The sequence below is a fragment of the Podarcis muralis genome, chromosome 2, assembly GCF_964188315.1.
Source record: "Podarcis muralis chromosome 2, rPodMur119.hap1.1, whole genome shotgun sequence".
Taxonomy (NCBI): Eukaryota; Metazoa; Chordata; class Lepidosauria; order Squamata; family Lacertidae; genus Podarcis; species Podarcis muralis.
Genome location: NC_135656.1, coordinates 96,603,228 through 96,617,993, shown reverse-complemented (window position 1 = coordinate 96,617,993; position 14,766 = coordinate 96,603,228). Strand labels below are relative to the sequence as shown.

General features: G+C 43.6%; 1 protein-coding gene across 6 annotated transcripts in view; it reads right to left on the bottom strand.

Moving 5' to 3' along the window:
• The window catches only part of FRMD4B (FERM domain containing 4B), a 235,277-nt gene that overhangs the window by 105,393 nt on the left and 115,118 nt on the right, over positions 1-14,766 (bottom strand). For all 6 annotated transcript variants that reach the window (XM_028719421.2, XM_077925045.1, XM_028719428.2 and 3 more), the window contains 4 exons: positions 13,241-13,306; positions 12,616-12,710; positions 9,705-9,797; positions 8,098-8,182 (listed from right to left, as the gene is read on the bottom strand). In XM_028719421.2, coding sequence (XP_028575254.2) covers positions 8,098-8,182; positions 9,705-9,797; positions 12,616-12,710; positions 13,241-13,306 — 339 coding nt within the window. The remainder of the gene's footprint in view (positions 1-8,097; positions 8,183-9,704; positions 9,798-12,615; positions 12,711-13,240; positions 13,307-14,766) is intronic.

The following is a 14,766-nucleotide window of genomic DNA, read 5'->3' as shown; positions in this document are numbered from 1 at the left end:
GTACAAAGCGTTGCGAAGCTGGCGGCTCAAGCAAAATGCCAAAAGAAAGGCCAAAGCAGAGGGCAAAAAAAGGTCAAGGTCACTGGCAACCTAGGATGGACAGCACTTTTTCACCTAACGTTGTACATTATTTAAGGTTTGTTTAGTTTATGTATAGGCAATCTTAGCCATGGTGCTAGCCTACCCGGAGGAACAAACACAAGATAAGAAACTGCTGGAAGTGTTTAGTTTGCCTCAAGTGGTGTTTGTGTGTGCAGAGTGTCATTTATGTTCTCTTTGTGCCCTGAGCACAGAGAAAGGCAAGTCAGGTGGAGACTGAAATAAACACAGGCTGAACTGCGCAGGCAGGTTTATCCTATAGGTGTGTAGAGTGCTGGTTTCAATTGGAAGGGACTTGTGCAATGTTCATTGTTAAGAGCCCGCCCAGTGTTAAAAGACATGGCATTGAAAAGATGACAGCGCTTGTCTAAGGAAAGTCTGTGGTCAAAGCACCAGGGTGTGTGAAAATAAACATGACCAGCAAGTGACAAATGTGCTCTAAATCCCATTAATGTTTTTCCTCCTGTCCGGCTTGTCCAATTCAGAAACCCGAAAGGAGAGAAAGGGAAGACAGGAAAGGGAGAGTAGATGCAATTCAGCAGGGTGTTATTAAGCCATTTGCTTCTCTGCAGAGGCTTGGTATTTAGATGTGTACCATGCCTAGGGCAAGGGAGTTCCTGGAGAATTCTAGGACAAATGGGTCAGCAAGCACAGTAATTGATGTCTTGCTTGCAGCAGAAGCATCCCAACCTGTTAAGGGACTTCATTTCTGGAAGACTTGGGTTAAAATTAAAGCTAAGTACATCCCAGAGTGAGGTTCCAACCCAAACTGGGAGTCTTGTTGTATCATCACTGTACATGGAGAGCGTCAAACCCACACCTGATACTGGGCTCCATTTTAACTCCACAGTATGTGGCAGTAACTACTGAAATGCCCCCTGTTACGATGGCTTCGTGCGTGTGTGGCTAGATGGCCCACATCCTGCAAGAACCCATGGGAGAACTACCGCCATAACCACATGTAGGTTTTACTGCTCATGAAATTCTAGTCACCAAACGTCAGGACTGGGAGGCTGGCCTATGCTTAGTCACAGAGTGAAAGTGCAACGTGAAGCATGTTTGCTCAGAACTAAGACACACTGAATTCAGTGGGACTTACTCCCTAGCAATGGAGCCTAACAGAGCAATCCCTTGGTCTCAGTCAGCTACACTGGTACCTGCTTACGCTGGTGTAAGGTCAGGGAACATGGTGGGTTCTTAGACTCTTACATGGCAGAGATTTCCTTTTGCAATCAGCTGCTCACAGGGTTCAGATTAAGCTTGCTCTTCCTCTGACACACTGCTGACGCCACCCATTTTCAGCCCTTCTGCCAGCATAATATCAAGCTGGTGTATCCCTAGTGCCATGCCGGGGTAAGCCTGAGGTCAGCATGACATTGCTAGTGCTGAGGACTTGCACCAAATCATGAAACACTCCCGTTGATGTAAATGGGAGCATAGGATTAAACCGTGAATGTTATAGAAGGCAAATGTGATGCCAGAAACTCAGTAACGATTAAAGGATTGCTTCTCTAAATATATAACTAGTCCATAACCAATACTGAATTCTCAACTCATTTTGTGCTTATGTCTATCTTTTTAAAAGCAAAAGCTGGTACCATTGCAAAATAAGTTAACAGCCATCTAATGATGTCCCTTTAATGACAGCAATGTTCAGTTGAATAAAAATTTCTCCCCCACCCACCCCCAACATTACAAGGGCTTTTAATTTTATTTAAAAATTTAATCTGGTTGTTTTGGGCTATAGAGGAAGCTTTTCAACTCCTTACTATGCCCACAACCCTCTTCACGGCCCCTCCTCAGCCCCCTTCCCCCCTATAAATGTAGAATCACATAAACGTGTTGTACATCTGGCAGCATGCAAATTAGGGTACTTTTAAAAAGAAGAACAAAATGCCATAAAAAAGGCTACTAAAAGAGGAAATAATATCCCAAGAAGAAGAAGAAACCATAAGCAACTGAAAGAGGGTAGGATGTGCAAAGGTTCGCAAAGCATGAGCAAAAAAAGGAACAACACGTTAAATAGTAGGCGAGGACAAGCTGTGCAAAAGAATTGTTCTGCAACAACCATGGCACCAGTACAGTTGAAGCACAGCCACTCCTTGCAGCCAAATGACAAAAGATGCTTACATGGGACTCTTCCATCTACCTGTCCACAATCCACCCATTTCAGAGATGCACGCAGGCGAAGTGCCTGGTGTTGTTGTTTTTCCCAAGCACATGTTTCAATGTCATCTCAAAGCTGGGGCTTGATGCATACATTCCTTTCCCTCAACAGTTAAACATTAAATAATGTTTCAGGACTGAGATGTTCGAGAAAACTGTTATTGATCTAGCCAGGTTTCTGTACCACACCCGTCTATCTGAGCATCTCTCCTTTTGGGCTACTACATTCCTGGCCCACAGGTTTGTGTGGGGAGTTGCACAAGATCACTCTTTCTCTGTTTCCACTTATTAGGCAAGGTATGCATGCAAGAGCACTATTGATTAGTTTCACCTATCACTTCTAAAGGCTCTCTTAAAAGAGTTTTATAGTTGCGTGCTCTGTAAAGGTGGGAAGAGCTGGAGTATAAATAATGAGGTGGGATATCAGAGATTTCTGAACTAGGCATAGGCTCTGTTGAATGGGTTCAATGGACAGTTCCCATTTGCAAACTCAGGGACCTGCAGCACTGGTGACAACATGCAGCAGACATCATACGCTTGGCCTTCAAAAAAACAAATTCATTGACGCACACCCTCACCAAGGATTTCAGAGTAAATTTAGGGATCATGGGTGCAGTAACACCTTTTCTGTCTTCTCCTGGCACCCATGAAGATTCTGAGCCCTCCCATTTATTGCCCCCTTGTTCAAGAGATGATGGTAGTAGTTACTCCCTGCCCCCTCCGCCAAAACATACATAGAGCTGAAGGAGGAAGCTGGAACAGTGCTATTATTTCCCAATTCCTCTTTCAGTTCTGTGCGTTTTTCAAGGCTCACCTAAAAGGCAGATCCACCTCATGCATTTAAAGCACATCCAATGCACACTTGAAGCACATGACTTCCCCAAAAGAATCATGGGAACTGTAGTTTGCCTCCCCCCAGGGTTACAATTTCCAGAAACCAGAAACTACAGTGCCAATTATTCTTTGGGAAAAGTCATGTGCTTTAAATGTATGACATGGGCCTGCCCTAATTGTACTGAATCCAACTTTTACCCGATCCTTGGAAACTGCAAAGTGTAGGCTCATGTGGTTTATTACTTTGCCAGCTGGGGGTGGGGTTAATCCAGGAGAGGTAGGAAGGAAGTAGCCAGGGTGATAGTGCCCATGGGAATGGATTAAAAAAAATCCAAATGTGAATAAATTGGTCACATCTGTTATATCTGTAACCCAAACCCTATAACATTTTTTCTTGGTCATGAGATGGCACTGTTTCAGGATCAGCAGAGGAGTACTAACAGGTTTGCAAAACCGGTACCCGCCAGGGATGCAGACCTGGAAGGGTGCAACAAGCACTATGGGACTATGGAAATTCTTGGTGATGCACCACCAAGATCAAACGTGGGAGAAGCTTCCCATCCTTCTTGCACTGCTGCACAAAGGCATACGGTAAAGTGAATTATTTTTTTTGGGGGGGGGGAGGTGCCGATACAGCTCCTTGCCAAGGGTGCAAGGAACTGTAGGTATTCTGAGGATTAGTCACTGATGGCTGTAGAAACTGCTATACATATGCAAGCAGGCACTCTCCGATGCCGACAGGTTATAAGGGCATTTCATGAAATGCAATCCTAAACCAGCTTTAAAAGGGAAAACCACATCAAGCATAGTTGACAGTCAACGAATTATTAATTTCATTTTTAGATTAATGATGTAGAAGGGTAAAGGTAAAGGTAAAGGGACCCCTGACCATTAGGTCCAGTCGTGGCTGACTCTGGGGTTGTGGCGCTCATCTCGCTTTACTGGCCAAGGGAGCCGGCATACAGCTTCCGGGTCATGTGGCCAGCATGACTAAGCCGCTTCTGGCGAACCAGAGCAGTGCACAGAAACGCCGTTTACCTTCCCGCTGGAGTGGTACCTATTTATCTACTTGCACTTTGACATGCTTTCGAACTGCTAGGTTGGCAGGAGCAGGGACCGAACAATGGGAGCTCACCCCATCGCGGGGATTTGAACCGCCAGCCTTCTGATTGGCAAGTCCTAGGCTCTGTGGTTTAACTCACAGCGCCACCCGCCTCATGGATGCAAATCTACCTGCAAAGACATTTTCACCTTACCTGCTTCTGAGTGAGAAGCAGTCAACAAACAGAAGGCCACACTGCCATGCTACTCGTTATAAATACGACACCTATTGCATCTGTGACCCATATTTCTACCTCTTGCTCATGCCTCCCACAGAAACTGAGTTCTAGGGACAGCTATTTTTCTCTTTGGCTGACAGGCAGGCTCAGCAAGAAACCACCGCCTGGCACCATCTATCCCGATACCAATTAACACACACCTAGTAAATAGAGAAAAAAGGTTGTCCTCTGTCAAAATTGTTCTCTACACCCTTAAAGTCCTTAACATAACACTGATGAGCAGCATTACTACATCTGCACATCATTGCCACTATAACCAGTTCCTCTCAACGCTAGAACATGCAACCAACATTAACATATTCAAATCATATATCTTGGCAAAGTCACAAGAGCAAATTAGCAATGTTTACGTTTCGAACATTTTCAAATTTCTTTAGCATATATAAGTAGCTACACATTCATCTGCACACCTGCAGAGATACTCACACCCATTTGTTCTGGCAATTCATTCTCACCTTCATTCCCACCTTGTTCTGGATTTCTTAGTTGTAATATTTTTTTTTAGCCTAGCTCCGACATTTCCAGAAAGTACACTTGACAATGGTCAAAACGCTTATTGGAAAATACTGATGACTCCAACATCTTACTCTTACTGAATCTAGCTGAAGGATGGTCATGAAATTTCTTTAGAAGAGGGATGGGGAACCTCTGACCCTGCAGAAGTTGATGGACTCCAAACATCCCTGACCATGTGGGCTTTCCAGCTTTCTATAGGCATCTCCTTGGCCACTGTGAGAACAGGATGTTGGACTAGATGGGCCATGGGCCTGATCCAACAGGCTGTTCTCATCTTCAGTGCCCATGCTGGCTGAGGCTGCTAGGAGCTGAAGTCCATCAACATCTCCATCCTTCATCCTGACACACGATGGATGATGTTACCTTGTTGAGTAATGCCTAGATGGGAGACCGCCTGAAAACCCCACATACTCTGCCTTGAATTCCCTTATGAAAGATACAAATATACTTAAGTTTACTTGCTTAAGGGGAAAAAACTTTGGCTTTATTTCTCCTTTACTTCTCTAATCAGGAACTTCCTGTATAAGCTACATCTGTGCACTTTAACGGGCTATCTACATATTATATAACTATTTTGAGTAGAGAAGATTTGTGTGCCTACTTAATTCTTGACCCACTTAAGACCATAATAAGCAGAGCTTGCTGGATCAGGCCGATGCCTCATCTTGGTTTTTTTTAATATTAATTTTTTATTATTTTCCTTTAAACAGCTTTCCAAACAATACATTGATCAACATAAAACCCCTTTTTGCTCTGCCGAGCTTACGACTTCCCTCCAACCGGTATCCCATATCAAATCCAATTGTGCAATCTAACTCTTTACTATATGTCTACAGGATCTACTTCAATCCTGCTAGTGTCTTCAAATTTTTACAATTATCACAGGCCAATGCCTCATCTAGTCCATCATCCTGTCCTCACAGTGGCCAACCAGACGCCTGTGGAAAGCCTGCAAAGTGAACATGAATGCAATGGCACTCTGCCCACCTACGGTTCCTAGCAATCAGTATTCAAAGGCTTGATGCCTCTGACAATGGAAGCAGAACACAGCCATCATGCCTGGCAGGTGCTGATAGCCTTACCCTCCATGAATCTGTCTAATAATCTCCTTTAAAAGCCATGCAAGTTGGTAGTCATCACTGCCTCCTTTTCTCCACTCCAAACTGCCCTCCTCACACCCTGCTTTTTCCTGCAACCAACACTAGTTTTGGACCTTGCAGGGAGACAAACTGCATTGGGGTGCACTTTGAAGCAAAGATATAGAGTTCAGTAATGAGTTACGCCCCTCTTCCTCACTCTGTTTCCATATTCAAAATCTCACCCAGTGTGCTTTCCTTTTTTTAAACTAAGCCATCAGGGCACTGTTAACTACACTGGGCATAGCGCATAACACTTTGAGAAATGTTTCCATGCCTCTGAAAGCAATGACTCTTGTGGGTTTGAAGAGCATAAATAATAAATGGTGTGGCAGGAACAGCAATTAACTGGACACCAGCTCAGGCATCTATTCATATTTTTTTGTTGCTGCGGCGGTATAATGAAGGGAGCATCAAAGTGGTTAAAAGGGAAACCCCCAGTTGCTGGAAACCCTTTAGAAGTATATATTTTTAGAAGTTCTAAAAATAGTGCACTCCTGGGGGGGTTGCACTCCTGAAACAGAGGGCAAAAGTGTACTAACCCGCTAGGTGTCCTGCCTTATTTTGTGCTGTCATGCATCCACTGACGAACGTCAGTAGCTTTCTTTTTGGATATGAGGAAAGGCCAAGCAGCAATTTATGGGAATGGCTGAGAGGGCGAGTCAACGGCAGGTGGAAAAATATGACCACATGTTTTAGTACACCCGCGAGGCTCCATCCAGCAGCTTGCGCAAATGGGCACCTTCATGCGCGCAAGGGCCTCCTCATTCATAGCTAAAGGCAAATCCCATTGCATGCTAGAGCAGGGCCATGGCGTTCATTCTGATAATGTTTCCATTTCAGTTGTCTAGTGGACAGCATGTCCCTAGAAGATGTAAAAAATGTTTCCCCTCCAGCCGGTCCTCCCCTTACACTGGGAAGTCGGCCATGCAGTCTCCATAGCCCCCACCAGCCAGTGGTGTTCTCATCAGCTCTGTACTTTGGGCAGGGAAATCAGAATGCAGGAAGACCGCACCAGTGGATTTTCTAGCTCACAGCCATGTGGGTTTGCCCTACACCTGATGCTAACTTAAATCCTGAAGCCTTAGACCAGGGTTTCCCAAACTTGGGTCTGCAGCTGTTGCCGGACTACAAATCCCATCACCCCTAGCTAGCAGGACCAGTAGTCAGGGAGGCTGGGAATTGTAGTCCAAAAACAGCTGGAGAAATCCTGCCTCGGACTCCAAACAGTGGGCATAAGTTTCTCCTCCTCCTTCTTGCCACTGTGACAGAAGAGATAAAAGCAGGTATGCTTCAGCCACCTGGCATCTGCTTCTGGAGGCAGAATGAATCTGCTGAATCAGCAACCAGGTGACTCAGTGGCCTTGTTCAAATGCAACAATGGGCTACTGTTCAGCGTTGCATGAGTGAGCCTCGCAACTCATGCGACGTGTGCTCCTGCTCCCCTCCTGTGGCGTGGTCATGAGGAGAGAGTTGAAGCTTTTGCTTCCAGTGGCAATTAACTTCAGTTACATTGGACCATAAGCTGTGGTTAATCTTCCGACTGTTTATTAAAACAAGCCAGCTTCATAAATCACAGCTTGAAGACGAGATTGTTTATGTAAACCATAGTTAAGACTGGCGGTGGTGGAGAACCTTTCCCAGCTTGAGGGCTTCATTCCCTTCTAGGCAACTTACCAAGTGACACATGCCTGGAGCAATAATTGTTAGCTTACTCTCACATCCCTCTCTATCCTCCGTCCAGGCAAACAAGAAGCAGATCAGAGTTTAAAGACACCTTCTAGACAGAAGTAAGAACTCAACCTCTCTGAGGTCTCACAATACTTCATTCTTGCGTTATTTCTGGAACTTATCCATCCATTTCTGTTAGTTACTTCAGACAGAATGAAAAGTATCAGGTGTGTGTGTGTGTGTGTGTGTGTGTGTGTATGCAAATCCATATGATTGAACAAAGTTTACTTTTACAGCTACACACATACAATTGTACGGGAAAGGTGCTAAATTACCTTATGTACACAGGACTTTGCGTTCAGGAAAAAGAGCTCAACTGTGGTTTTGTCCTTCAGAAAGGAAATGCTTTCAATGTAAAACCTAAAATAAAGAAGGAGAAAGTGACTTTATATTACAGTACTTCCAGCTGTAAACGAATGGCAATCTGCTGGTTTGTGCTATAGTAATGAGAACACCAGATTAGGGTGATGCTTCGATTGACTTTATGGAATAATCATGAGAGTGCTGTTGCACTAAAGTCCTGCCTTCGGGGTTCCCTAGGCATCCGGTTGGCCACTGTGAAAACAGGATGCTGTTTTCAATGGGCCACTGGCTTGATCTAGCAGGCTTTTCTTCCATTTTTAGGTTCTCATGGTTACTCAAATATAGTGCAAAGAGCGCCAACGGGCCTGGTGCCTGAAGCCAGCTCCCTATAGAGCACATCCCTTGAGGATCCTGCCATCTTTCATTCTGTGGACATGATCAAAGCAGCATAGATGTCGCTGAGACAGGAGTGTGAATATGCTGGGATTGTTTTAATATTGCTGTTACTGTTGCTGTATATATGGGGTGTTGTCCACAGAGAGCTGAGAACTCAGATGTCAAAGCAGAACCATCACATAAGAAGTTTCTTATCACCATAAAATGAACAATGCAAGTCAGAAACACAGACAGACAAGGGGGTGATCAACTTATTTCCTGTGTTCTTCCTTTGTGGGATATGCTCTCATTATTCTGAAGAGCATGAGATGTTCATTATTAAGTTGCCTCTTCAGACCATTGCTATTTTAAAGAATATTTCATTAGCTGAAATGTAAAGGAGATAATACCAAGCCAATGTGTGGTATGTTTAGCACAGAAGGCTACTTTAATTATTTGCGAGTTCATTGCCTTAGATCCCAAGATAAGTTAACTTAAGGTTTGTGGGAGGAAAGTTCTCTGTCCACCCCGCCCCCAGCATTGAAAAGTCTCTCCAAAGGATTGGGGGCCATGCCTGAACAATGTGGGAAGCAGCAGAGGTACTGCTGGGGGAGAGGAAGTATCACCCCAAATTGGGCAGATTTTTCTCAGTTTTAACCTATCCCACAGAGTTGTTATGAGAAGGAAATGGGGAGGTATGTGGGAAGAAACGTATCCTGGCCTTGGAGAAAGGGCATGATGCACACATAAGAAAACAATGCAGTGTAAGAAGAGTCAGCTGAAAACTAAGAAATTAATGAGTGGGTGGGTTTGCGTGATTAGATTTATAGAAGCGAGAATTGGAGGCCTTGTGCAGGTAGGGATGCAGAACATTTGCAGTCCTGCAAGATATTCATTGAAGGAAGGGTTCTCTTTAAAATCTGCATTGTGTGTGTGAGTGAGAGTGTGTATATATAGCACATTTTGAGTCATCTTACTGAGGTTTAAATAAAGAATTTAAAACGTGATGCAGCATGTTCTGTTAGGAAGTGATAGGCAAGTGTCACAAAGTTGCTCACACAAATGACACCACACAAAAAAAACCCACAGGAACCAACTGGCTATAACCCTGCTGCCTGTGCGTTGAAAATTAACTCACTGCACACAGGCACACTCAGAATGGCAGCCTTACTTTGCCTGGTGCTTCTAAGTAATCATTACTCACCTGACAGCAAAAAACAAAGTCGCTGGACCAGGTTTCTTGGGCAGATCATGATCCAGAACTCTGTGATCTAACTGTAGCCAGATATTCTGACCCCTGGAGGAACAAAAAAGAAGCACCCCCCCCAAAAAAAAACAGGGTTAGAGACAGGAAAAAGAAACGAAACAGGTTAGGTTCAGAACAATAGAGGATGTATTTCAAAGGTATAATAATCTGCACATGCCACCCCTCCCCCACTTTGCTGGTTTTTAAACAAACCCTGAATTTTAAATTTAATTTGAAGCAACTTTTAAAAATATATAGTGCTTTGTATTGCTCTAACCACTACTGTTTTAACCACCAAACCCCATGCTGATTGTTGGGGTTGTTGTTGTTGTTGGTTAGGACAGCATGCAGTGCACACAAACTCATCCAAACGCAAACAATCCATACTGTATATTATATATACCAGAATGTGGGTCATTATCAAAGGAGTCACCTGCCACTTCACCATCCCCAGTTCCTCTGCATTAAGAAATCAAGCATGACAGCAGGAAAAGGCCAATTGTTCTAAGCAACCATCATTTATACCTCCCACAGCCAACGTGGCTTCTAACGGATTTGCAATAGAATCTGTGCAGAAGGAATAGCACTGCAGATAGGAAGGACTCATTTGCAAGCAAAATGTATTATTAACCATCAGGTCACTGCCCATAGAGGGTCTGAGTCACTAAGTCCTTGCCACAAGCACAGTTTGCCCTGTGGATTTTACAGGAGAGAAAGTGGTGTCGTCCAGCCACCATGTGGACTGCGTTAGAAAACAGAGAGAAAGTTCTAATTGAAAAGGGCTCGGTTGCCCTCTGGTGGTTGCTAAATTCATACACAAAATGCAACTAAATGGAGAGTCACATTGACACGAGCTTTCAAGCTCCCTATAACTTGTCAAAGCAAAAGCTGCTTTGTGTTGTAAGGATAACACTACGGCCAGCCCAAGACATTTTGCTGCCTGAGGCAAAGAAGAAGATGGTGCCTCCACTTAGGTCCTTGTACAGAAGCTGGCTGAATTAGAAACTGAATCTGGTGATGAGATAATAATGTAACTGAGGGCAACAGGCTGGTGTAAGGGGTGCATGAAAGGCCATGAATCACCCACAGCTCCGTCTTCCAACTGAGAGGAACAACCAAGGGGCTGCAGCCACTGCCCCACAGCATATGCCACCTGAGGCGATTGCCTCATGCTGCCTAATGGTAGGGCTGGCCCTGGATACCAGTCATTTCTGTAAAACTTAAGAAGCAATTTTTGCAAGATCACCGGGTGGAAATGCTGCTGGGTAGGAGGCTGGAAGCGGGAAAAATATCACCACAGAAACAGCCTGTCCCCCCCAAAAAACAGAACACCTGAAAATAGAATCCCAAAAGGTATTTATAAAAAGAAAAAAATTTCTGATGGTGGAAAAGACAAAAGACATATATACAGAGACAAATAAAAATTCCCCCACCCTCCGCCTCTATTTTCCAGGAAGGCTTTCCCAAGTGTGAAGTGTTCTTCCAAAAATATACTGATGACAACACAGAAATCTTCAGGGAGATTTAACAAGGGTGATAACATGCAGCAACAGGAAGCCCAGCACTCGTGTAACAGAAAGCATAGGCTCACATGTTAGCAAAAGGGTAGGAGCGCAACTTTCTGAGATGGGTGTTTAACCCTTTCCCTGATCACTGTTTCCCTGCTCCAAATTGCCCCTCACATCACTTCCCACCACTACAAATTTCCACCATTTGTCCCGACAAAGTCCCTAAGAAGTGCAGCTGTGAGACTTCTAAAACAGGTGAATAATATAGACTTCTGCACCCACAGGAGGAATATCTGATGCTGCCTTTCTAGATGCATTTTGAAGCCACACAATGGCAACATAAGAGTAACTGTGTAATAAAAGCTTTATTTCCTTACTCCAGGTTTTGTTTGGAGCTTTATACACTCCAGGTTTTGTTTGGTTTTTACTCCATTTAAGGAGCCTTCACACATCTGACAATTCATGATAAACCATTTTTTTAAAAAAATCTAATGTAAAAACAAAGACAGACGCTGCAGTACCATTATCACATTGTAAAAGTGTGCCTTAAAAGCAAAAATAAAGTAAAATAAAATAAAGCTGGCTGAGAAAAGCAGACAGAAGGGAGATCAGTCCAGTAGTGAAAAGGCCATGGTGCTGTATCCCTACCCACTGTACTTCAGAAAACTGGGGGGGACATAGCAGGACTTCCCTCAATGAACTAAGCACGCATGCAGGGTTATGTTACATAGGAGAAAGCAGTTCCAAATACACCCTTGTCCAGTGGCAATCAGTATTGTTGGACTTCAACTCCCATAATCCCTGGCAATCAGTATTGTTGGACTTCAACTCCCATAATCCCTGGCTGCATTTGACAGGAGCTGCAGTTCAATGACAACAGCAGCAGGAGGGCACCATTGGGCTACCTGTACCCTAGTCCCAAATTATGTACTGCATGATGGCAATTTCAGCTGGTGCTTCAGAAGACGGTCCCAACTATTTACCAAAGTCTGGAGGAAGTAATGGCTGTGGTTTTTCAAAATATTTTTTGGCCTATGGACAATTTCTCTGTGCAGTGCCTTTTTCACTGGAGTTAATATTTGTTCTGCATGTGGTTGGATTCTGCTTTAACTCATGAGTCTGTTGGTGGCCTCCTGCTACAGAAAACTTGCACATTGGGTTATTTTCTTGGCCAGTCCCCAGAAGTCAGTTAATTGTGGAAATGAAACAGACACTGACAAAGCAAAGGCACAGAAAATGGAAAGCTATTATTGGCTACATTATTACCCAACAATTACAAAATCTTTTTTTGAAGAAGCCAATCATCATTCTTTGGCAACTAGCTCAAAACAGTGGTTTACAAAATGCCTGCATAAACTTACGTATCATCTATGAATGTTATCCCAAAATACTCCTTTTCTTTGAGGTTGAAATGGGAAGCCACCAGATCCAACAATTCCCGTGACAAGAGCTTGGGCTATTGAAGAGAATGATATGAATTAGATGGCATTCTTGCATCCTGTACATAACAAGCTACCGTATTTTTCGCCCCATAGGACGCACCGGCCCATAGGACGCATCAAGTTTTTTTGGGGGGAAATAAAGAAAAAACATTTTATTCCCCCTCCCCCAGGCGCTGTAAAATCCATACAGATCATGTACCTACCTTTAAAATATCAAAGCATCATTATCTTCATCATCAAGCAGTGGCTAATGTGAAACTGGCAGTGTGATCTTATATGTATGTGTACTCAGAAGTAACTCCCACCGAATTCAATGAGACTTACTACCAGGTAAATGTATACAGGTTGCAAGTTACAGCATAATGCTCACCTGGCTGAGGTAGGTATTTGGCCCCCACACAGCTGGGCTTTTCAGCTAGTGCATCCCCAGCTTTTAAAAAGCGAGTACCCTCTTGGAGCCATTGATAGAGACCACTGAACTGGAGAGGCTGGTATAAAGCAGTACTGAAATGATATAATTATGCCAGAAATACAGGTGTCTCACCTGAACCAGCAGCTCCAACTTCCTGTCATCCAGAAGCTGTACCTGACAGTGTCTCCCTTCTGTCATCTGCAAAGTGAGAGAAGCATAATTAGAAGTAGAATGGTCTCTCCGCATTTCAAATAATTGGAATAACTGTCCTTCAGGTACTGCTAAGGTACCTATACCAGACATGGGGAATCTCTGGTTCATGGGCTAAATTAAGTCTACCACGGTCCTAATTTGGTCCACTGGGCCGCTATTCTCCAGCCACACTCATCTGGCCCCACACCTGTCATTATACAGTATTTTCATCTGTTTACTCTGTTATTTTGTCACCAGTGAAGGCCCACCTGAAAGATTTTCAAAGCACACTCTCAGGCATTCCACTGAGTTAGTTTCGGTGGTTTGGATGACTTATGAAATGTTTAAATCTTTTTCATCCAAGAACCATTCCTGACTAAAATAAAGCAAGGTGTTTCCTAAACAAGAATCAGTACAGCCTACACTGCACAGTATATGTTGATGTTCTCCTGAAATGCGATACTTACTTCCAAGTAATAAAAATTTACCATTGGAGTCTGACTTCCCTAACATTTCCAACATGAACTTCCATCATAAAATCAAAAAGACGTTATTAACCAAACCTGCTACCTTAGGCACTTACTTGGGAGTAAGTCCCATTCTGTTTCAAGGAAACTAAGAACACTGCCTTATCACAGGTCAGATTATTTCATCTGTCTAGTATTGGCAGTAGCTCTCCGGGATCCTGAGAATGGTCTTACCACCTGCTACCTGATATTTTTACACTATCTTCTCTCCCATAACCACTGGGTAAAAATATATGTGATCTGGCTGCCCATCTCTTAATACACTTAATATGCAGAGATGGTGAACCTGTGGCCCTATAGATTATGTTGGAGTCATACCCCCACCAGCCTGAAAATTGTCATGGATGATTGGAATTGTAGTCCAGCAACATCTGGAGGTCCACTGGTCCACCATACCTGCTGTAGTGAGATGGATCTACAGCCTTTGTTGGGTTGGTAGACGTGTTTTTAAGTTCAACGCCCTAATTTCTAGAAGGACTCCGTTAACTGAAGATTTGAAGGGGAAATCTTAGACTATCTAAAACTCAGCACTATGTTTTAATCATAGCTGGCTGTGTTGTGAGCTGGTAGATTAATGAAGGGTCCCAGAAGACATACATGTGCTGGTTGCTACAATGGCTGACTGAGGAACTTTGTAAGGTCAAAAGAAAATGGAACAAAACACAGCGTAACTCCTTTTCGCTTCCTCCCGCTCTGATGGAGAACAAAGGTTCTTTCAACTTTTACAAGACCAAAATAGTACACGACACAAAATGTTAAAAGTTCAATTTTCTGTCAAGTCAAAACGTTAGTGGCTACGGATTCCACGTGTCGAATGCCACAATAATTGAAGAATGTTTTATTCCAAAGTGACTGTCAGGAAAAGTTGGGGGAAAAAGAACAAACTCTCCACAATGTAAGTTCGGTTTCCCTTCTGAAACCTCAGAAATTTGGAATAAA